The sequence below is a fragment of the Camarhynchus parvulus genome, chromosome 1A (genome assembly GCF_901933205.1).
Source record: "Camarhynchus parvulus chromosome 1A, STF_HiC, whole genome shotgun sequence".
Lineage (NCBI taxonomy): Eukaryota > Metazoa > Chordata > Aves > Passeriformes > Thraupidae > Camarhynchus > Camarhynchus parvulus.
This window is the reverse complement of record NC_044586.1, coordinates 8,046,296-8,070,912: the sequence shown is the minus strand read 5'-3', so window position 1 is coordinate 8,070,912 and position 24,617 is coordinate 8,046,296. Positions and strand designations below refer to the sequence as shown.

The 24,617-nt window shown below is 41.2% G+C and overlaps 1 protein-coding gene across 1 annotated transcript; it reads right to left on the bottom strand.

Annotated features, from left to right (window-relative positions):
• CREBL2 (cAMP responsive element binding protein like 2) lies at positions 1 to 11,674 on the bottom strand. The gene is made up of 4 exons (XM_030959887.1): positions 11,503 to 11,674; positions 3,790 to 3,987; positions 2,561 to 2,708; positions 1 to 1,846 (listed from the first exon to the last, which is right to left on the bottom strand). Coding segments are annotated over exons 1-4 (363 nt in total). The 5' UTR covers positions 11,518 to 11,674; the 3' UTR covers positions 1 to 1,844.
• Between the last annotated feature and the right edge of the window lie 12,943 nt (positions 11,675 to 24,617).

The following is a 24,617-nucleotide window of genomic DNA, read 5'->3' as shown; positions in this document are numbered from 1 at the left end:
TAGCAAAGGCATTCATTATATATTTATTCTATGAAACAATGCTGAAAATATAAGATTAAAAAATGTTCCATGCATTTCATAAAATACAGAGAAAGACACTGTCATAAACAAAACAGAATAAGCAAGCCAAACACACTCTGAAAATCCCAGGAGCTCCACTCTCCACATTGCATCATATGAATACAAAAAGCGTATCCAGGAAAAAGAGCATTCTGAGGAAAGTGGCAGGTTATCTGTCAATAACTGGGATGAGTACATGTCTTGGTCATCAGCCCACTAAAGTTTTGCCATCACCTTTCTTACTACAAAACCAAACTCATTCAACTTGCTTTCCCTGCTACCAGTTCCTGGCAATATCTTTGGCTGGGAAACCAGGACAGCATAGCAGAATTCACATAAAGTTGCTGTCCAGAGAGGTACTAGGGCCCAAAATGTAGGCAGCTATGGAAAGGTATCAGGGCACAGTGGGTGAGAGGGAATGGCAGCTGTTCCCCTGCTGGAAGCAGGCTGCAGGGATATGCCTTGACTGTCTTCCCAGGAGCACAGAGGGTGGAAAATGCACCTGCTGGAAGAAGGATGGGCAGAAGCGGTGCCCTAGGGTGACTTTATGATGCTTGTAGCCCCAGTTGTCTGTTCTGTTTATGCTGGATATTAAGTTCTGCACCTTTAAGACTGGTTCTGAGAACAAAGGGCAGGAGAAGCAGAGCACAGCTTGTTTGCAGAAACTGCACTTGCTCCCCTGCATTGTCTCTCACAGACTGTGCTGTCTGCAGCATGGACAGCAGGACAGAGATCTCCTTTGCCTTTAGTCAGCTTCTTTAGCTAGCTGAGGCAGAGAAGTTCCCCACACTGTGGCATTTCTTTTTCTTGGAACTAATTGGTCCTGCTGTGGACTGAAAACCCAGAAAAACACCAGGAGCTCATGCCTGTAGCCCACCAGGGCCCAGGATGCAGCATTTTCCAGTGCAGGAGGAGAAGAGGCCGAGTGAGCCGAGCCATACCCCATGAAAAGGACTTTCTGAATTTGCCATCTCTTCAGAACAGGGAGAGGTTTTATTGTTTAATATTATTATTTTTTTAATGCTTGTGAATATTTTGTTTGTTAAATAAACAGACTTTTTCCACTTTTCTCCAAGGCACTCTTTTCCCAAACTAGTTGGGGGAGGGGTTGCTTGAATCTGCTCTCTAGAGGGACCTGTTTGGAAGCTTCCTCCCAAATTTACCCTAAACCAGGACAAGCAGGAAATGCATCTAATATCTCTTTAAGAATCTCAGTCACAAGAAAGACATGCTGCATTAAAGATGGATGACAAGAGCAACACCTGCATTTAGGTTACAAATGACATTGCTATAAATCTTACTGAAACTTTTTGATCCAGCTCCTTCTCCTCAACCTACAATACCGGGTTTGGCTTCAGCAAAGCTGTTACGAGATCCTTCTCTTGGTTTTCTTTTACAGAACCTCCCACACTCCCACAACAGTTAACAACCACATAACCACCAAACACAAAGCCAGCCTAATTCTGGGCTCTGATGTAAAAGCAGCCCCACTCTTGTGCTGGGAATGCCCCAAAGCTGCCATAGCTGTATTTGGAGTGAGCAGTGTAGGGAAAGGAAGAACAAGGCTCCACTTACACCAACACCTGCTGCTCCAAAAGCCCCACCCACAAAGCCTTAGGAGCACCATAATCAAAGAATTTCATGTGGGGAGGAGCAAAGAGAAGAGAACAGACTGGGATCCTTTCCCCTGCACCTGGGGATGCATCCACTCTTCAGAACAGCATTCTTCCTCCTGCCAGCTCCCAGTCCACCTCTGCTGCAGCGTGGAAGGTTCTGCATCAGCCTCCTGAGAATGAAGCACGGGGGGGAAGATTGTTATGGTTGGAAAAGTGGTTTTCATGTTGATCCTTAAAAACATAAAGCTAGAAACTTCTATTTAAAAAAAAATCACCAAAGTGTAATTTAGCATGTAGCACAAACTATTACAAAATTAGAAGTAAGATATAGCATTGCCCATACCACACCTTAATTCTCTCCCTTTGCATATATACATCAGGAATATGACTTTATATCACACGGTCTTCTCACTTCCCAATTCCCAGAAGAAACCTATTCCATTCCCTGCACAAGCACAAAGGAGTCAGAAAGAAGACTCCATAGGAAATCCCAGGTCCAGCATTTCTCTCTTAAGTGCTTGCAGCTAGAATAATGTTTTCTTGGTAAAGTTTTTAAAGTTCAATTATCTTTAATGTGCTCCATTTAGCTTGCATTAAAAAACCAGAAAATGCTGTAAGAAATTAAGGTCTTCACAGGTCTCCACAGGCTTTGGTGAAACACAGAGAGTCTTTTAAAATAATTGCCCAGCTTCCTCTATAGTGGAATTTCTGTGTTGTTCATGTAAACATTACACAGAGTCTTTGTACCACCCACTAAGCTCTTTGTTTCAATCAACTATTTCTGCCCAAAAGCACATCCTTATGTTTCTTCCTACACCACAGCCACCCTCCTACACCACAAAAGATGTAACAGAACAGAAATTAATCACAGGCTGGATACTTACAGGGATTGCTGCTGTTTGCCTCTGTCTTTGCAGCCTTGGCAAGTTTGGTTGAGTTCTGCTGTGCTTTGCCTTGCTCCTCTCCAGTTAGCAGGGCTTTTATTTCCGAGGGGATTTTCCCTTGGTCCATGGCCATGCACCACTGCTTGTACTGAAATATGCAAACACATTAGGCCTTAGCAAACTGCCAGGATCACATTAGCAGACAAAACAGGGCTGGAATCTTCACCTTCCGGTAGATTCATGTAAGGTCTGAACGTACTGAGCTGAAGGCCTCTTACGAAACTGCAAAGCCCTAATGAGCTGAGCACGTGGCCATGGCCGCATACCTAGCCTCAGCAAAGCCTTTCAGTCAATAAACTGCTACTCAGAGGCAGCCCTAGACAGAATACTGTAATTATTAAACAACATGGAACACTCTGTGCAATTTCTCGCTGCTGGCATGCGAGAATACCGTTCCAGTTCATGGCCTATTAAAAACAAATATTTCACATGACTCTGGGGCTCATGGACTACTAAGAGGTCCTTTCCAATTGCACAAGGCACAGTGGAAGCACACGTGCCTTATTCCTACTTTCCTCATCTTAAATCCTTCATTGCCAAACCCTGAGGCACATCAAGAAACTGTGGACAGTTGGCTGGCTTTTCACCTGATCCTAAACCTGCTGACTTGTAGTGATTAGCCCTGCCCATTCAAACAAACCTAAAGTCAGGTCAATGCAGCGTCCTCAGCGCTGGTGACGTTTCAATGGCACCACTGTGTCTGTATTTCCAGATGAAACATTCTCTTTGGTTAATGCTGCTCATTTGGCCAAGACCCCCATCTTACACATCCTAGAACCACCTTCACAGAGAGCATGCTGCAAGAATCCACCTCCCCAACAGAGAAGCAATGGCACTCTGTGGATACATGTTTGCCCTTTGATATTTCAACACCTCTTCCCACAATCTACCTCAGTCAAAGGTTTTTCAAAAGCAGACTTTTCAAAGACAACAGACTCAAATGTAATGGCTCTTCCTTTGCTTTCTTCCAGCTCAGAACCAGCAGATAACTTGTGACATGAGTTTGTATTCTACAAAACCAAAGCAGGCAAACAGCTGGATACATCTGATGTTTTGATACCTCCTGGCCAGCCAAATGCCACTGTCAGTCACTGTGGTCCCAAGAACAAGTGTTCATGAGGACAGGTCCCAGACAATACTGAGGGTTAGGTGAAATGATAATTCCTTACCATTTCAAGCTCTTCTCTGAGAGCACAGATGGCTCGCTCTCTGCTTGAAACCAGCTCTTCCAGGTACTGGTACCTCAGCTTCTTCCTGGCTCTACACTCTCTTGCACTCTGACGACTTCTTTCAAGTTTTGCCTTCAAGTCTATTTTGGCTGGTTTACGACCTCGTTTGCCTGGTTTCTTTACCTTGCCTCCAACCACCTGGAAAGGAAGGGCACAGTAAAGATCCTGTTCTGCAAAGGTAATGCTGAAACCATGTGACAGTAACTACTAGGAGTCTCAAGTATAAAATCTTGCATATCCATCCTGGAGCAACAGAGGAAATAAGAGTGCTGAGCTCTGAAGTTTTCAGGACTCTCTCCAGTGTGGGGAGCCCAGAACTGAACACACTACTTCAGGTATCTATGAAGGTATCTGGTTATTGAGGAGGCAAAATCAGCTTGTAGTGAAATTGCTTTCATATCACCAACAGCCCCTGCTCTGGCAGGTCTGGAAATACTATATTATAGAGATTAACACTTCAATTTAGAAAAAAATATTTGTTTCTACCAATATAATGCAAAACTTAGTTTTGCTGTAGTCAACAGTTTCAGCCTGCTCTAAATTCAGAATTCTTCACCAGACCTGAGCTTCCTTGGGCTAGATTTCTTTCAAAGGAATCTTGAGGAATTTGACTAGACAGGGAACTCAGTCACACTGAGTCCTCTCTCTGTTACCTCTGCTCCAGCAGTACATCACCACTCTGGCCATATTCACCTTCAAAACATTACTCCACAGCCTGGTGACTCTCCTCACACCTCCTCACACAGCCTGCCAGTGCTGAACTCTCCCTGTTCCTAATGTAGATCCCCCTTGCAGAAATGTAACTCTCTAGTTTCTTGCCCTATGGAACACAGGTTTTGCAATCACTTTCCCCTCTTTGTAGCTCCTTTTTTACAGGTCTGAGAGCTTTTCCTGCTACAAATAAAAATTAAAAAAATAAATAAAATAAACCCCAGTTTACTCTGTGTTTCCCCGCTGAAATATTTTATTCTTCACATGGGGGCATGGCACAAGAAAATCTTAAATATGGTCTGAAGATTAGTTCACTGGTCATTGGGCAGTATCACCCAGTAAACATTACATCAGCCACACACCCCAGCTCCCGCTGAAGTGAGGATTTCTCTTTATTTGCATTCTGACCACATTGTTTGACTGGAGGGGGTGTGGAGATATACACCTAACACACACACCTGCATACAAGAATTTCACTGCTCCCTTAGTATTTCACCATCCTGCACACAGACAGACTTTTTCTAACAGGCAGTGTTTAAAATATCAGAGTTCATCGTTTTTAAAAAAGCACTTTACTGTGAAAAGCTACAAAACAAGTAATTTTTAACATTCAAAGAAGTCACTTGTTCTGCAAACTTAGCAAGCTGCAATAAAAACAATAACATAGTGAGTTGATGTGCCAGAATGAAGAGGGAAAAAAAGGATTATACAATTGAGCCTATTCTTTCTTTGGAAAGTGAGTCAACAATCACATGCCAACATAATCCTACCCTCTCTGTATTATCCCTCCTGATTTATTCAGGAGTAGCTGCCTACCATAAGCAAATGAAAGAACAGAAAGTACTTAATGGACATGTACATAATGAAACAAACACAATACATTCAGAAGAGCAAAGGGAAAAAAATGAAGCTCTTTTGCACTTGAACTGCTGAATACAGTGTAAATAATTCTTTACTTTATCAAGGTGCTCCCCTTAAGATTTTCTAGTTCAAAAAATCGAATGTAGTTCAAAGATAAAACTAACCAGATGTGGCCAAGGCAGGGGGCAGGAGCTCTAAGGAAGGGGAAGTGACTCTCCCCTTTCAGGCATGGCAAGGTCTGTCCTCTCATGGAAACACTCTCCTGGCTGTGGATGGTGTGATCCACATGGCCAGCTCAGCACAAGGTGGAACTACACAGAATCTTCCCAGGTGGGGCTGTAGGCACTCACAATTTGTTCTCTATTATTACTTGTACTTGGAAGATTGATGGATATTACATTATACACACTGCAGCCAAAGTACTTCAGTTCTCAAAGACTTTTAGCACCTGAGGCTTTTTCTGTGCTAATGCAAGGTATTTCAAAGCAAATCTTTAAATTCAAGAGCTAGATAAGGTCTTGTAGAGACATACACTGCAGCTCTCTTAAAAAGCCCTGGCTACTCTGAGTTCTGACCCTCTAGAACTAGAGTGAGCTGCCACTCAAGGCTGGGGCCCTAGCACACACTACACTGCTGTGTGAACAAAAAAGTACCCAGAGTCCTAATCCTGCACAGGAGCACTGACAGCCACACCCTCTCCCCAAAGCCTCAGGTGTGTGAATGGTTCCCAGCACACCATTTCTCACAATCAGCAAGTTAAAGACTGCAAATGCATCCTGGATCCACCACTATCAATAAATCGCCTTCCCTTTGGTCACTCCAGAGAGCTTTCTACTGACAGGTCTGCCAACTGCCCTCCCTACAAGACATTTTACCATTGCAGCAGCCCTGAACACAAGCTCCCTTAGGGCAGGAAAAAGGCTTGTACCTCTTCAACCATTCAACCATGGTTACCTGCCAATGCTCAAACCAGTAGGACTATGGGGATAATGAAAAGCTTCCTTCCCTTTTGACTCTAAGCACTAACACTCTAACAATCTGCCTTCACACCCCCCCAAAGACTCATACTGTCTTCATGGCTCCTGGAGTTCAGCACACAATTACACATCACCCTGTAAAGGCAGCAATGATAAGCAATTTAATCAAATCCTGCACCCTTGTCAGTTTTTCCCCACCAATAGTTAGAAGCTCCTGCTGTAACCTTAAGCAACCCAGCTGGGGGAAAAAAGGTCTGAGAAACCCTTTGCCCCCCACAGCATTACCATATCTCCCTGGCTTCTAGTCCTCTTTGCCTGCTCAGTTGCTGTGCTGATGTGACAGAAAGAAGACAAAGTAGAAGTGATAGTTGATGCTGAACATGGCAACAGACCAAGCAAACATTTTTTGTCCCTTTGTATTCCTCTGCAGTTTATAAAGAGATATGATCTATTAGCATTCAGCAGTTGAGATTTGGGGGGTTTTCAGGGAGTCATAAGCAATCAAGACTCAGAACAACGTTAATCATTAAAATTTCCATAGAAATATTAATTAAGGCATGCATTAGTTAGAGATCTGACCAAGCTCCCATTTCAGTTCACTTAGACTTCAGAAAACAGAAGAACATAACTCTTTTCTCAGGCACATGGTGTGATTCTTGGGGTGTCCTGCACAGGGCAGGAGTTGGACACGATGATCCCAATTGGTCCCTTCCAACTCAGCCTATTCTGTGACTCCACAATTTCCTTTTAATACCCTCCTTAGATCATAACCTCATTCTTGCCTCCCATTTGTGCTCAGGCACAAAGTTATTTCACCTGGAATTGGAAATAGCTGCAATTACTTGACCTGATATAGAAAATTCCTCAGACTTATGGGTTTTTTTATTAGAAGCCTGCAGCAGATCTCTCCAAAATCCTTGCCAAAATGCACAGCAGAGGGGTCCTCCACAGGAAGGAGATGCACACTTAATACAGCTACACTGTATCAGCTCCTCACTCACAACCAGGAGGAGCTGGGCCCCTCAGAGAGAAGATTGGGGTAGAGTTGGCCTCACCATGACATCTGCAAGTTTGAATCAATTTAGCAGATTAAAGCAACAGTAGCCCAGGCAATGCTGATCACATTGACCAGGTCAGCATCTCCCAGAAGCTCTGAGTTCATTTACCAATAAACAAGCAGCTCCATCAACCAATACTTGAGATCCATCTTAGGCAGACTCTGCACTGCATTGGCAGCTGAAGGTAAAGGTCTGCAGAACTTAATGCAGCATGGAACTGGTGATCATCTACAGAATTTATATAAAACTATAAAAATTATTAGTAAGAAATAAAACCTAAGTGCTGTGTTACAATAGAGGGAATCTATTCCCACTTGCAAACATTTTTACAAAATCAGAAAGCAAATGAAGCCAGTCACAACTCTCCTAACAAAGATGAAGTTTTCTGATCTTCCAATTCAAAGCATACCACTCACAGTAGCAGTACAAAACCCAGCTAGAGAGCATGCTTGTTATTCCTCCATTTCATGACATTTTATATGCCCAACACAATTCTTTTACTTTCACTGGCAGACAAACTGCATCCGATAATGATCCAAAAATGTACGATACTATTTAGTGAGCAAACACAATCTAAGTCTTAAGCAGATGTGTCAACGGAAATTAATCCTGAAACTCTCACCATACAAAGTGCTTCATGTCTTAAGAATGCCATGTTCAGCACAGAGGCATCAAGAATACTGTCTGTCTTTGCTGCAAGGTCTGTTTTTAAAAAGCATGAGCTAGGGATAAATGTCAAGTTTTCATACAGGGTTATGCAGGCACCCAGATGGATAAGTGCTAAAATTCAGGGCAACACACACACTCAGATGCCACCTTGCCACTCCACAGGTGACAGCCCTGCTCTTCCCCAAGGAAGGACTTACAGCCTCACACAGGAATTATGTCCACCACTAGGCCCTACCCATTCTCTCAGTTCTCACTAACACAAACCAGGCACTTTTCTAAACCTGCCTCTGTTAGAACTCAGGGAGTTCTGTTAAAGCTCAGGGAGGGTCAGCTAACTCTACCATGTGTATCCTACCAGCCCACTGTAACAATGAAATAAAACTGTTCAGAGACTTTAATCTCCTCCATTTTAATGGCTCCTTGCAAATATGAGCAGATGTGTCATCTGAGCAATGCTGAGCAGGAGCTTTTTAAAACATGCAATGATTTGAAATTGCTCCTATCAAAGTATAACCAAAGCTGTTAAGGTTTTATATTTCCAAGCAAGCAGTAATGAGAATGCTTTATGTTTGGACATTGTAATAAATGGATAGTGGGATGTCAGTTCTCACAAATATTGAATTTATGTCATAAGGATGAAAGAAGTTTTGCTAAGACCTGTGTGGAAAGCAACCCAGCTCCTTGGGTGTAGCCCTCTGCTGAGAGCCTTCCCCTGCTGGAACACCATGTGCTCCCTCAGAAAGGAAAGCTGCATGAACACCAGAGCAAGAAATCAACACTTGCTGGATCCACAAATATATAATATAATATATTTTCAGTGCAAGACAAGAATATTTATAATAAAAGACAGCAACCCCGACCTTTTTTGGTGGTGGTCTGGTTTTTGTTTGCTTGTTTTTAACTTCACTGGAATAACAAAAGTGATGTTACAAACTTTTGTTTCTCATTTCTAGCCGTAAACCGAAAAGTTAATTACCAAAATAAGTCTTGTCAGTGTCCCCTATAAAAAACTCTGTAATATTGCAGTTACTTGTATAAAACTGTATTTTAATGTTGGCTAACAAGAGTTATCAAATTCTTACCCTAGTCCCTACTCTCTGCTTCCCAATGCATATAACAAATACATAATATATGTAGCCTTGTAAAATAACCAAGAAATTTCACCTATAAAGGCTGAAGCCACCATAACAGAGCTTCTCCTTTTTCCTCTGTCCAAAGACTTCAGAGATGCACAACTGATGTTTTAACATGAATTAATTGCAAGTAACAGCTACATCACTACATTCTTTCCCTTCCACACGCAACAGCTCAAATCACAGCAAGAAGTGAGGCCAGTACCCGAACAACCCTTAGGTTAAAAGCAGTTCTATACCAGAAAAGGAGGTCATATTTTGGGTGGGGGTTCTTTGGGGGTTTTTGTTTGGTTTTTGTTTGTTTGTTTGTTTGTTTGGGAGGTTTGGAGTTTTTTTGTTTGGTTGGTTTTTGGGGGTTTTTTTGTGTGTGGGAATAATTAAAGAACATCCTGCTGAAATGAAACATGAAATTTTTCTAGATCTGATGTCAAGATATTCTACCTCTCCCTTTATTTCTTGCTATTTCCTTCCAATTTTGAGGAAGGTGTTGACAAGAACCATTCTTCTAATGCCCTCTTAAACCAGACAAGGCTAAATTAAAGAGCACTATGAATTAGGGAAACTTTGCAGCCTGCAAGCTCAGTTCTAAATTCTTTGTGTCAGTCAGATGAAGGCAAACACTGAACTTGGCTGCAGGCAGCTACAGAATGGTCACTACACTACCAACACAATTTATTTGCATGAGTTTTTGCAGGGAAAGTCCTTTCACAGGCCAACCCCCTCAGCAAGGAGGAAAGCATGACTCAGTGGAGTTTTTAGGAGATTTAAAGGACATGCTGACTCCAGGGTAACCACAGTGGCCATAAAATGAGGTATAAATAGTGCTTGCCTCATCCTGACACAGCAACCTGCAATGGGAAGAGCCCTCCTAAGGGAAATGGCATCTCCTGAATGGAGTCACCAAACCCTCAAGGTAACCTGCAGCCTCATGAACTATAAAAAGTGTACTTGGGAGTGAAGATAGCAAGAAGAGTGAATATTCCACTCTGCTGTTTTTTCTTATTCAACTCAACATCAATTTAAAAAAGGAATAAAAAGATCAAAGATTTGACTTACTGACTGGGTAAATAGATTTATTTTATTTAGTAAATGGGTCAAAAAATGTTTCAGGGGAAATAAAAAAGGCATCCTATCACAACTCCACATAACACAATGGTAGACCCAAAATTATTTTTAAATGAAAATTTGGAAGTTGGGTAATAAAAAGAGCCTAAGTCAGAGAGAAAAGAACATAAAAAGAAATAAAAATCAGAAAATGCTCATGAACTATATACACCTCCAGAACTAAATCTTCTGGATCGTCTAAACTACTGCCCAAATTACACAAATTTTCATGCAGTTCCCAGAGTTGTGAGACATCAGTGATGCAGATTTCCCCCAACCTCCTTCACAGCTTTCAGGCAAAGCCTTAATAAAATAAAATAGTACACATGTTAAAATAGCAGATCACCATAAACCTTTCAGAGCCTTACAACCCATTCTGTGGATTGTGGACTGACAAATTACTGATCACTTCTAAATTTCTTTATTCGTAAGAAATCATGTCAAGCATTTTTCCCACTTTGAATTAAGGCAGATCTTCACAGGCTGTGTAACATTGTTCCAATAAAATCCCAGTGGTGTCTCCAGCACACCCCCCAGGATAAGCCATAACCAGCACTCCAGGGAGCTGAACCACCCAGCCTCAGCTGGATCTGCGCTGCACAGCGCTGCAGCGAGCCGGCACAGCCACTGTCCCTGCAGGCCCTGCTTTAGGAACACCCTAAGCAGGAGGGTGGGGGAAGCAGGAGCAAGATCCATTCCTTGGGCACCTCCTCACGTTCGGCGCTGCTCAGCTGGAAGCTTCACACCTTCAGGGATGCCACTGTGCTGCTCTCATGAAATTCTCCCAATGCTGGAAGAATCCAAGCTCCAGCACGCAGTACAAGGCTGCAACCCACGGTGCTGCCCTCGTACCTCACCATTTGTGGTATTTACCCCATCAACCCAGGCTGCTGTTGGGAGCAAAAGCCACTGCACCACACCACTGCTGGTATCCAGCCTTTGGCCCATGCCTGGAGGTTTAAGGAATCGCCAGAAGCAGCACCGAAGCGCTGCAAGCAAGAACTAAGCGGGCAACCCTTCCTTGCTATCAGCTGCGGCAAGCAGAGCTCGCCAAGAGCAGATTTCAGAAGGCTCCCTGCACCAAGAGCCTCACTGGCTGCCCTCGGTTCCAGCTCCCGGGCGGGCCCCGCAGGCCCTTACCTTGCTGTCATCCATGTGTGCCGCCAGCCCCGATCCGCCTCGCCGCAGCCCCTGCTCGAGGAGCAGGCGGAGCCGCCCACCGGCAGCCCCGGCAGACACCGGCGCTCACAGAGCCTCAGGGCCACCCGCGGCCGCCGCCATCGCCCGCTGCCATGTTTGTTTACACATCCGCGGAGCGGCAGCGCCGGCAGAGCGGTGCACGCTGGGAAGTGTAGTCTCGTTCGACCCCGTCGCTATTGGCCGCCGCCCTGACGGGGACAGAATAAACTACAACTCCCAGCAGGCCCAGCCGAGGAGAGGCGCGGCGATTGGTCCTCGCCTCACCGACCGGGCGAACTGCATTTCCCAGGAGGCTCCGGGCGCTCCCCCGCCTCACCCCGCACCAACTGAATTTGTTGTTTTGTTGGTGGGTTTTGCACTTTGTTTATTTGTTTGTTTGTTTGTGTTTTCTCTAACGCTCGCACCATTCCACGGCTGTTCAGCTGCAACCGCAATGGCTCCGGAAAGATGACCAGGGGCTGGTGGGGCCAGGGCTGCCGGCTCCCACCCTAGCACGGACTAGATGAAAAAAACCCCAAACCAATAACACAATAAATTTAAGTTTTCTGCTGGTTTTTTGCCTTGCTTTGCCCTAAGAGTTCCTGAAGACAGAGCCGAATTTTCCAGGCCACCTGGACACTACTGAGCTCCCCCAAGCGTGGAGCAGCAGTGCCTGTAATCCTCGGAGAATTCCCAGTTCCCCCATTTCCATGTGGGCCCAGGGCTCATGTGGAATCCCTGAGGTGAATCCAGGCCATCCTCCTGTGTCTGTGCCTCCAAATGAGCCCTGTGCTCGCTGGAAGGACACAGGTATGTGAAAAACGCCTAACACTTGTTTTTAAAATTTTAAAAGTTTAATAGTAATGAAGTGGTTATAAAAATAGTAATACAATTAGAGTAATAATAATTTGGACAATTTGAATTAGGACAATATGAGACAATAGAAACAAAGAGTTACAGATGTCCGGGTACCTTTTTCTGGGTAGCATAAGCCCGAAAAAGGACACCCATTAACAAAGGATTAACCCTTAAAAACAATAACCTGTTGTATATTCATACACCTCATACATGATGCATAAATTCCATTCAAATACAGGATTCTGTCTGGTCAGTGTCAACTTCTTCCTCATAATCCTAATGGTGTTGTCCTACCCGAGCGAGGTGGGAAGTTGTTTGTTTCTCCTGATAATGGAGCAATAAATTCTCTTTATCTGAAAGATTTAGGTGTCCTGTGGCTGCTACCTCAGTGTGAGTCCTTTCTTTAGAAAAAAGTATCCTACATAGCATAGTTTCTATTTTAACATTTTGTTATAACCTAAAACTATATTTAACACAGTACTTAAGAGAATTAATACAGCATTACTTTCTAACACAACACATATTCATTTTAATATTTGCCAAAAGCCAATCATAAAAATATGCATTCTTCACAGGTACCCCAGTACACAATGCTCTTCAGCACGGCCCACGTTTCAAGCTGGCAGTGAAATCTGAAGCTTGGCGTGTTTCATGTTGCTGCATGTTTCTTTTTATTCATGCAAGAGTTTCCCATGACTTAATCTCTTTTACATGCAATTGTTAGGGCTGAAGGCTTTGTCATGGGATTTTCCCCCTGATTCACAGACCTTCCTCTTGGAGGGATATGCTTGCTAGATGGCAGAGACAAAGCATTTTCTGAAGCTTTTTTTTGCCCCTCTGTAAGCTTATATGTTGTCAAAGACAAGGCAGTTTGAACACTGCTTCCTATTTGTTTGTCAAAAAAACAATGAATCAGTTCTGGCAACTCTCCCTTGAAATAATAGTAGTAAAAAAGCAGGGATGATCAATGTGTCAAACATCAGCTAATAAAGTGGAAGGAATGGCTTGCTATGAGCTTGTCTCCTGTGATCCCACCCCCATCTTTACCTTCAAATTCTTCCAGAGGGTGGTGAGGCGCCTCCTCCTGCCTTTGGCACTATCCTCGGGCCATAAAGCTGCCTTTAAAAGCCAGCTGGGGGTTTCCCCGGTGAAGGGAAATATTGAGTGGCAAAGAGCCAGCATAGCTCACTTAGGCAACTCTCTGTTGCAACATGAGTGGAGGAAGGAGATTAGACAGAGCCCTGGTGCTGATTCAGAAAGGCCAGAATCCTTTTAACCAGCATATTAAAGTTATAGCTGCATCTTTTCTTCCCACTCGATTGCCCCACACTACCCATCCTGCTTTATGTCACGTAAGAAGCAGAGCTCCCAGCTTCTGACCAGGATAAAGCACAAGTTCCCTGCCTCAGCACTTAAGAGCTTCTGTATGTTAGCAGGGAACAACTCAAACTAAGCATTGCATTCTGCTTTCCCAGTCTGGCCCTGCTGTCCTCCGGGGGAATTCAGACTTGTGAGTTGAGTGGGAGTCTGTCAGAAAGAACAATTGTGAATGGAACTGGGTATTATTTAGATAGATAGATAGATAGATAGATAGATAGATAGATAGATAGATAGATAGATAGATAGATAGATAGATATGCACATACAGAGAGAGAATAAGATTATGACATTTTAAAGGGATTTTAACTGTTTAAACATTTAAACCATAGTGATGTACACCAAGGAAATCCTACCTTGTGTTACATTCAGTGTCAGAAATTGTTTTGTGCAATAACTATTGGCAGGTGCCTGATGAAATTAGTAATATAGTTTAAAAGAAGGGTTGTGCTTCTGAGATCCAGAGAGACTTTGAGGAAGATAAATAAAGTGAGTTCAGCAATCAGGCAATAGCTTAAAAATCATTGCTTATGTCAGTGTGACTAAAAAAAGAGATATAACTCACAGAGTGATTTTGCACCATGTGCTCATATTTCAACACATCCCAACAGGGCGTTTATTCTCCCCAGATCTGTAAATGTGTTAATTCAGGCAATTCAAAATCTGTTCCTCTGAAATCCTGCCTGAAATAAAAATAAATCTTGCAATCTTTTGGTATCAAGCATTTTGCTGAAATTGCTCCACTGTATACTTGTGGAGTCTTTAGAGATTCAGAGCCTTTGAGATGAGTTCATTTATGGATGTGCAGGCAAAGATAAAGCTAAGATATTCTCTTGTTTGTTTTCCAAATGTACTGAGATGTTAATTGCTTTAAAAGAGCTGCTAACGCATTTGCCACAGGGCAAAGACACTGCAAGAAGAGCCTGTCTTTCAATCCCTTGGGGTTTGGGGATTTTTTTGTGGAACTGATAGAGAAATTGCACTTTTCTGCATCCTTTAATATGATACCCAAGAAATGTTTCTGGAAATAGAAGAAATTCTGTCTTTCAGTTTGTAGACACTGTTCACACTGAGAGAGAGAACACCTTTAACTTGTCATTTAAACCCACCAGTTAAAGCATTTGTCACTGAGGAGTGACCCAAAAAAAGTTTATTTACCTAATATTTTATTTCTTATTGTTGTTTATATAACTGGGATATATAACAATTTGTTGTTGGTTTGTTGGTTTTTCCTTACATTAGAGAAATCAGCTGAAGACCTGGAAAACCTGGTAAACACGTGAACAGCACATGATCACAAATACAGTGATTGATCACCTCATTGGTATGATTAAAAGAAAATTCTGTTTAAAACAAATGTTCTTTGAAAGATGGTTTTTAAAACCTAATTCAGTGTTTGAACAAAGCACAGCACACTGGAAGCCTGATCTGCAACTACTTCCTATACACTGTAAAATTAAATGTTGATAAGGGGGTTACTCTCATATTTGCTAAATTCTACTTTGTGGCAAGATGAGCGCCTTCTGTACTTGCAAATGTGTAAAGTCACATCTACAAGGGGAGTTCTTCCTGCTTAGCTATTGCAAATGTACCTCTCAAGTAAAATGGACTGGAAGATAATTTGGAATAATCAGCTCTTGTCCTGTGCATACACAGAGGCAGAAAAGTTACTGCTTTATCTGGCCAGACTAACTTTCTCACATAAGCAAAATCTTGAGATGGTGCTCATGATGCTTTTATATTGCTGAAGAGTATCTGTAAATTAAAATATTGCATGGAAATGTTTATGCTGTAGTTGGAAAGGAGCTACTTCATATTTTCTAGCTTGTGGAAGGGAGAAAAAGAAGTTAGATGATCCTACACTTCACACATATGATCAGAGGGGAAAACTAGAAGTGGTTCAAAAAGTCATTTGGTTAACATGGATTTCACACAAAATTTAAACTAAATATAAGAAACTGAGAGCCAAGGATCAAGACAAATCACTGATTAAGAAGATGACAAGAGTGGGTTGAAGTTCAGTGAGGTGTGCAAGTGAGTAAAATTTTACCTTGTTCTGAAACAACAAACAAACAGAACAGCACAATGTGCCACGTTCAGGAATGTGAGAGCCATGTTGTATCTGGCACTTGAACAACAGAGAATTATTGCTGCTGATATGGTAATTGCAGAGGTACAGAAAAAAAGTGGGTGGATCATGTGAAATTCATGAAATACTTGAGGTGAACTTACAGCAGGATTAGTCTTTTAATTGTGTACATTGATCTCTATGCACAACTGGTTTACTAAAAAGGCATATTGTTCATTCTCAAGAGGTTTAAAAATCCACTTCAGCTCAGTGTCTCTTTTTTTTTTTTTTTTTTTTGTTCTTAAAATATTTTGCAACATGCTACTCCCCTTTGGCCTACGCAAACAAATATGTCTGCATATGCAAACCTACTAGAGCCACTCAAAACTGCTGCCAGTAGCTGGCTTTTCTGGTAAGAGCATTTCTGGTTGCTTTCCACAAGACAGAAAATAATTTTAAACACTTTTGTCCAGCCCCAGATTCTGTGGCATAGGCTGTGCTCACATTCAAAACATTTACTAATCTAAGTCTGATACTGTTGCCTTGTCCAAGGGCATAAACAAGGTTTCTGCACAGCCTGAGCAAAAACTGAAGGACTTGTATGGCAAGCTGGATCTCTGCACTGTAATTGGGTCAGAGGACTTCCAGGATGACCTTGACTACTGTCAGAAATGCCATTGTCCCTTGTGTGAAGGGTTGGGGCATCACATACAGCACTTAGCCCTGGCCTGCACTGCTCACTCCATCTTAAATCAGCATCATACCTGCTAATTTCTGGTTTGCAACTGTGCTTAAGTGTGTTTGATTTCCTGTGTTGCTGTAGCTGCCCATGAGCCTTGTATTTGTGTTTAATGAGGTTTGTATTTAATGAGACTGCTCATGTGAACAGCACTTACAGGAACTGCACCTCAAAAAGTGTTCCATTAATTTGTACTAAATGTAAATGAAGGATGCAGTCCTGGATAAGACACACTAACTCACAGGGAATTTCATTGCAACAGGGAAAATATGCAGCAGGTACCTGGGAGGTGACAGGCTGCCTGCCTCACCCATCCATATCCAGAGGAAAAAAAAGTGGGTTGTTTCAGAAATACACTGAAAAAGGCACTGTTACCCCTTAACATGTTGTCAGCTCCCTTCTTCATGGCTCCCAAAATGTTCCTGACATGTCCCAGCATTCCCATTCCACCAATATCTCCTGAAAAAAAATCCACCAACTTTTCCCTTCCCTTGGAGAGAGCTGGGGTTGTTCAGCCTGGAGAAGAGAAGGCTCCAGGTAGATGAAAGGGGAAGAACAATAACAGGTAACACTTTTTTTAACATGACTGGGGCTACCACAGTTTGACTCACATGGGCAGGTTGGTTTTAGAGAATGTTACTTTTAAGCATGTATTTTGAAAAATAGGCTGATAAAATTTTGCATTTTACTTCACTGAGCTTGCAAAAATTTGCCTATCAAGTGGGCCAGGTACAACCCACTAAAAAGTGCAGATACTCTTGAATTTCTTTTTCTACTTTTACACAACCTGATGCTTTGTCAGATTTCTTGAAAAGTACTACCGACACTTAAACAATGAATGTAAATACCCCTATGCGTCCCTCTTGGCAACTCAAAGCAAACTGGAATGGCTTCTCAGGTATTTGGATTAATTTAGGTAACAACTAAAATGAGAGACTTAGAAGTTCTGTTAAACTCTTCAGTCAGGCGTATGCCTCTAACTCTACTCACTTTGATCTTGGCACCACTGGAAGAAATGGCATTTAAATTTGCAAGAGTCAGACTGCTGATAGTTCTCAAACTATCATATCAAAAATCTAACAACCAAGAAGATTGCCTACAAATGCACATAAATATCTAATTTTCTCATTCACACACACATATTGTACGCAAAACAATTGTAAACTCCAAACTATCTCTGACTTGAAAACATAATTGATTTGTGGCAACTGTTTGAAGATTTGGAGGATTAGCTGAAATTATAAGAACAAAATTAGAAAATACTGACTAGTTTGCAAAAAGCATTTCAGTACAAGATCAGGGCAGGGGTGGGGTGGGTGTGTATTTGTTTCCCCTGTGTCTCAAAGGACTACAATAAAAACCCCCACACTGAATTCTTATTCTTTCTTTTGAATTTTACCAGACTGCTAAACAAATGTCAGACAAGACTGATCCAAGGGAAGAAGAAACAGACTCTGTGAAACAGAAGCACTGAAATCAAGGTATCTGGGTTTTAAGCAAGTGATCTGCTTTGAACTTCATGATTTCCTGTTAGAATTTGTGTCTTGGGACTATATTGTCCCTCCAGAACTGGGGTAGTAAACCCAGAGCAAGCAGAGCATTCATCCTCTCCAGGATCCCTTGAGATCCACAGCTATGTGTTCACAGATAGAAAATTCTGGAGTTTTCTCCAAGTATTTTCCACAAGAAATACTTTCTCCAAGTATATTCCACAATTGTAAGGCCCAGGTTAAACTGCAGGAGAAAGCCTGACATACATATGTAGTGCTGATGCCCATGTTAGGTGCTGCTTGGTTTCAAAGGCATTTCCAGGAGCTCATTTAAAACATTTACATCAGTGTGCTGCTCAAATCACTGAAACTTAGAGGTAAGGAGCTAATTATAGATGCTGTGAGCAGACCCACTGGTAGTCATTTCATAGAACTGAATGATGTCATACCACAGAATAGCTTTGCAATCTGCTCAACAGGTGTTTCACAAAAAGAAATGCAAGTGGGGGATTTGCACGGGTGTTTGTTACAGATATTTATTGTTTTTTACCATCTCCAGTTCTTCACACAAATGAGCTATTTATTAACTAACTGTTAGAATGCCAGGTATAAACATTAACCAAGGAAGTGATGAATTTATACAGTGATTGACAGCTGTTTGCTAAATGTTCATTTTGATTGCATACATAGAGGCCTTAGCTCTCTTGTGACTTGTCTTATGGGAAGAAGCATCAGCTTCAGAGCACCGTAAACTTCCTTCAGTGCCATCACTCCCTTCCCACTACCTCTGCCTTTGTTAACGTCCTTTAAATGTCTAGCTGTGTCAGGGAGAGAATTGCTGAATCTGTATTGAGACTGCTATGGAAAATTTTCCCTTGACAGTGTCAGAAATGTTATTCAGAGTTGCTGAGATAGCTGCAACATTCATAAATGGAATACAAGTCACCCTTTTCCCCCTTTAATGTGTTTAGCAGACAGGTGGCAACCCAACTGCTGGGAAATTCATATGTATTTATATCCTTTAACTCTCAAATGATATGAACAAGTAATAGGAAATGTCATACACTGGGTGTATGAGCAATGTCCCCATTAATCAATCATCCAAAATAAATTGGATTATTATGTCTCTTTGTACTGTATTGCGTACTGAAAGAGCAAGCTTGCTTCTTATTGGCTCTGCTCCCTGAGGAGCTTTATGGGCAGAATCTCCTCTTCCATACATGCTTTGGCCAGGCAAAAGAGGGGCTCACAAATGTAGAATACCACCAAGATGCAATTGCTTGGCTTCTGGTGCCAGCATTTGACTCCCACTTAGACATAATTTTTAACTGAATATAGAAGCTGTGAGGCAGCACAGATCCACACCTGAAAAATGAGATCTTAAGTTGCTCTAAACCAGTGATTAGACCCAGCATGTTTTAGAGACAACTGAGATTTTCAAAATGAAATCCAAACAGAAATTATTTTTTAATTCCTAGTTTCAAGAAAGAATGGTTGTTTCACAACTTAGGTTGGTGACTGATGTCGTACACATCAATTCAAAGAATGAATCTGGAATTTGTGAGTTACACTGGAGGTCCCATCTGCCTCAATTCCTGATGATTTTTCATCAGTTTTGGCAGCAGACTACTACTTTTAATGGATATGTCACAGGGCATCCTGTGAGACAGGGACTCACAGGGAATCCCAGAAAAGTGCTGCTCTGTACATTCCTGGAACAACTCACGGTGAATATAGAAAAAAACTCTCAGCAAAGAACATGTAGTGCCAGACAGGTTGCACTCACTACCAGTGTGGTACAGATTCTCACTGGGCAGACACAATCCTTGCAGCCTTGCCCTGAGGCAAATTTATCCCAAACACATGTATTTGGTGGGCACTGTGTGGTAATACATACATGATCTCTCCAGCTTTTCTCAGATCCAAATCCCTGATGTCAGACAATTTACAGGATGGTTTGCCCTCCTCTCTGAACACAATGTGGATTCTATAGCTGTGGTCCCATCAAAATACATTGAAGTGCCTTTAGGAAGCACACACCTACTGAAAAGTCTGATTGAAAGACAAGAATCTCAAACTACCTGAGCATACCTGTGTAAACTACTGAAAAAAAACCAAACCTTATGGATTGCAGAAAAGACAGATGTCCCTGAATCTGTAGTGCTGGCAGTCTGTAAAAATAAATGAAAAATATTATTGAAGTGAAAAATGATTAAAAAACTATAAAGCACCTTGGCATGACAAATCATTCATAAACTATCCAGATGGCTTTGTTTCTTAGTCTTTATATGTTCTGGCTTATACATTTCACAATCTGGCTGCACAACAGAGAAGAAACTAATACAATACAGCCCTTTTGCATCACTCTAGAAGTATTGAGAAACATTTAACTGGGAGTAAATATACCCTGTGCAGCTACACTGTCCATTTATGAACAGCTATGGAGAGTGAGGTGTGTAATTCAGAATAAGACTCTGGGATTTTTTGAAGATATATTTGCTTCTCCATTTGTTACTAGAGATTTTGGTAGTGTTGTTGTTATTGAAGGATTTTTTACCTTCATTCCTTAAATTACATATAAATATGGCCTTGACTCATTTTAGTTCTGGGCCTTTTTTCACACTTTTACCCATGTAAAAAGGCTTCCCTATGGAAATGTGTAAGTAAATGTGATTTGCTGCCATGAAAATATCCAATTGCTAAGCACGACAACAACTTTTATCTGTCCTATAAAATCCAGAAGCCTTACTGCATCACAGGCATGCCCCAGAGAGGCAAAGCAGAGACAGGATCTGAGTATGTTTTTAACACCCACTGAGATGAATCAGTTAAAATGCATTGTGTATTTCTGTATGATTATTGCTTTGTGTATTTTGTATGATTATTGCCGTCTCTCTAACATAAAGTTAAACTTGCTTGTAAACTTTAATTGTGTACATGTTACATTAGTAATTTTTACAGCATAAATTCATCTTCAATAACCTGACTTTAGAATATTTGGTTTAGCAACAATAGGATTAACCTTACAGTATCTATATTTGAAAAGAACTGACTTCCTCTTGAAATCCCTTTGCTCATAACAATTTAAACATAGGAATTCCTACACTGAAATTTCATAATAGTGACAGGACTATCCTGATGTTTGACAGATAAAGCTTCAGCCAGGGACACTGATGCACTAAGATTTCTCAATGTAAAATCATAAATAACAATAAATAATAAATAAAAGATACAGGAATCATGAGTGCCCCCTATAACAAATCAGGTTGGAAGGGACCTCTGGAGGCCAGCTGGTCTAACTCCCTGCTCCCAGCAGAGCCAAGCTAACATTCAGTCCAGCTCCAAAGTAGACCAGGTGGCTCAGGACCCTGTCTGTTCCAGCACTAACTATCTCCAAGGAGGGGGAAGCCTCTCTAGGCACCTGTTGCAGTGTTTGACCACTCTCAATCTAAAGAGCTTTTCTCTATTGTCAGACAACAGATGTCAACTGAATGACTGACAAAAAGAGCAACTCACTCTAATTCTGCTGGATTGGCAAGAAGGACTGGCTCATGTTGCATTATAACAGTGCCAGATCCACAGCAAGGCAAGTGTCAGGACCACACAGTCAGAAGCTGAGGGCAGGAAACTGTGAGGTAGAACATCACCTGATAAATGGGCTCAGCCAAGGCACCTTCCCAAGCTCTGTGCACCCATGCCACTGACAGATGTTGGTTCTCTCTTTCCCTACCACTTGCTGGGCAGCCTTGTTCCTATTTTGCCATCTCCTCTCCCATGGCTGAAGCCTTTGCTCACATGCTGTTAACCAAAGGGGGACCTTGCTATTTTTTCAGTTTTCAGCATTAGTGCAACTGCAGCCTGCTGTCCTGCTGGCATTAGATGGTAAGAAGGTATTTTAAATGAATCATCAGTTATAATAGCCATTTTTCTTAAACTGAGGCTGACATCATTTAATTGTAGGTCCTACTACAAAATAACAGATGAATAAACATATAATTTCTGCAACTTAGTAATTAGACAGGCTCTTCTAACAGGGGCTTCTTTTTCCTTTTATATTCTGGAACACAAGTTGCATCCACCATTTTCCCACAAATGTCTCCACTGACTGGCTCACAAAAGACTGTGTCCTCATATGTTCCTGTCTAGAAGTTCCTCTGAGCTTTCACAGCTGCTGAGAAAAAATGTCTTGGAAAGTCACATCCTCTACTTGAAATTCCCCCTCTTAAAAAACCTTCTGCCCCATTTGATTTCATAATATCCCATTCAGATTTCAAATGGTCATGAAGAGGCACATTCTTCAGCTTAACTTTATCTGGAACTCATCATCATTTCATCAATGGATTGAAACAATTTTTAGTGACAGGAGAGTCAACAAGCCAAATTTATATCTGAGGTAAGCACAAGCAGCTTCAAATAAGTCATGAGAAGTCTGAGGCAGACCTTCACAAAGGAAATAAAACATTATATTTGCAGGCCTGTGCTTCACCTTCATTGATCTTCTCCCCTTCTTTTTGCAGGCAGAATATAAACCAGGGTTTTAAACATTTTTAATACAATCGTGATTCTTCCCTGGCTACAAGGAGAACAAATGGCAAACTGCGTTGAAGCAGATATGCTCTTGCAAGATTTTCAACCCCTCTGCAGAGCTAAAAGATTTCTACCCATACCTAACACACACAGAAGCCAGCTTGTTCCTGACCATGGAAGGGTAGTCAAGGAGGCAATATAAAAATAAACCAGCAGTCCTTCACCTCACCTCCACCTTGCATCTAAAAAAATAAAAAGAAAGACACGTTCTGAAATTTTCACATGCTTCTTTTCTCTGTAACCTGAGATTTACACCTGTCTTTCTCAACAAACTCTGCTCTCTGTGGTTGACAATTGAGCTAATCTCAGACTGACAATTTTCTGACCAGCGCATTCAACAAAATAAGACTCTGTTCAGAGTTAACAGTCTTTTATCCGAAGAATGTTATTACTGTTAGGCCAAAATATTGATGTTCTGGGTGTTATCCACTTAAAAGTTTATATGAATGAGAGCTTATAAATGCAGGTCACTGTGGTGCTCGTGTCCTTTCACACAGCAACAACAAATAGTAATTAACTTTGTTTTATTTCCCCTTTTAGAACTCAAGTTTATTTTCCATGTTCAGTATGGGTTTGTCTGTCTTTCCCTTTTTCAGATTAGGGGTTTTTATCGATTAAGTACATTTTAATGACCCCATGGAATCAAAATCTCTTTCACAATCCATTTAAATAACAATGGAGTTTCGCTGGCATATTACTGGAACACCCAAACTGCACTTTAGAATTAAATAAACAGCAGTCTGTCAAATCTACAATGTTTAGGATACCTGTAAGTGTCAGGAGATGTTAAAAGTTGGCAGAAACAACGAAATATATTATGAGAAATGCTAAAGGTTCTAAAACTGTCTGAAAATTTCCTTTCCTGTGTACATATGTTGAAAAGAAAGTATTTTAAAATAAATAAACATAAATAAAACTGGTCGTCTATATTACCACAGGTTATATATTCTCCTTCTACATTGAGACTTTCAAACTATTTTCTTGATTGTGAGCTCACTTTAGCATGCTGTCAAGACAGTAACTTTGTACCTCATGGTTTATATTGAGCCAGATGACATTTCACATATCACAACTTTAAAGCATTTTATGAATGCCGTACTTTTTTTATCATATCCGTGGTATTCCTAAGAAAATATTTATTATTAGAAAAACAGGAAGTCTAAAATTTATTTAAGGCTGGTAATTACTATATCCCACATAATTTGAAGTACTCAAGCAGTTAAAAAGAGGCTATGAATTGTCAAAGACCCCATACATTTTATCCTGCCCTCATAATAAACGCAAATACATTTTACTTCTGATTCATCATTGGCCACAAACAAAACATGAACACACAAAGCCGTTCTCCAGATAGTATAAATTAGGATAGCAACTGAAGTGTGAGTTGAGCAATGATGATTTACACCATCTGTGCTTACAGCCCATTAGCAGTTCATTTCCACAGAAGTGTACCAGCCTACAGACAAGTGACTAACAGTGAGTAAGAGCAAAAAGTAAGTGAGGTGGGTGTTTATTGTGACAACTATCTTAATTTCTGGAATGTGTTTGTGATCTTTTTTAATGTATCAGCTTTTTTGGTTTTTTTATTTAAATATTCTCTCTTTGGATATATTAGAAAGTGAGAAATATTACTAGTTAAGTTTTTCAGTTGCTATAGATTTGTCTGAACTTGATGTTTCTTGAGAACAGTATTTCATTATTCTGTTTCCTGATGACAACGTGTTATTATGCTCCTTTTCTGTAAATAATATTTATTATAATCTCCACTTTCAAATACCTCCTCAAAACTTCATCTTGCTGTTTCATAGAGAAGGGGCTTGACCACCAAAATAGTGACTTCTTTTTCCAAGATGACTAGAATTTTAGCAAAACCCCCTAAGCTCGATAAAGGCCATCCCTAGAACTAGAAATTGCTGTTACTTCTTCCTTTGTCTTTTCACATTGTCTTATGTTATAT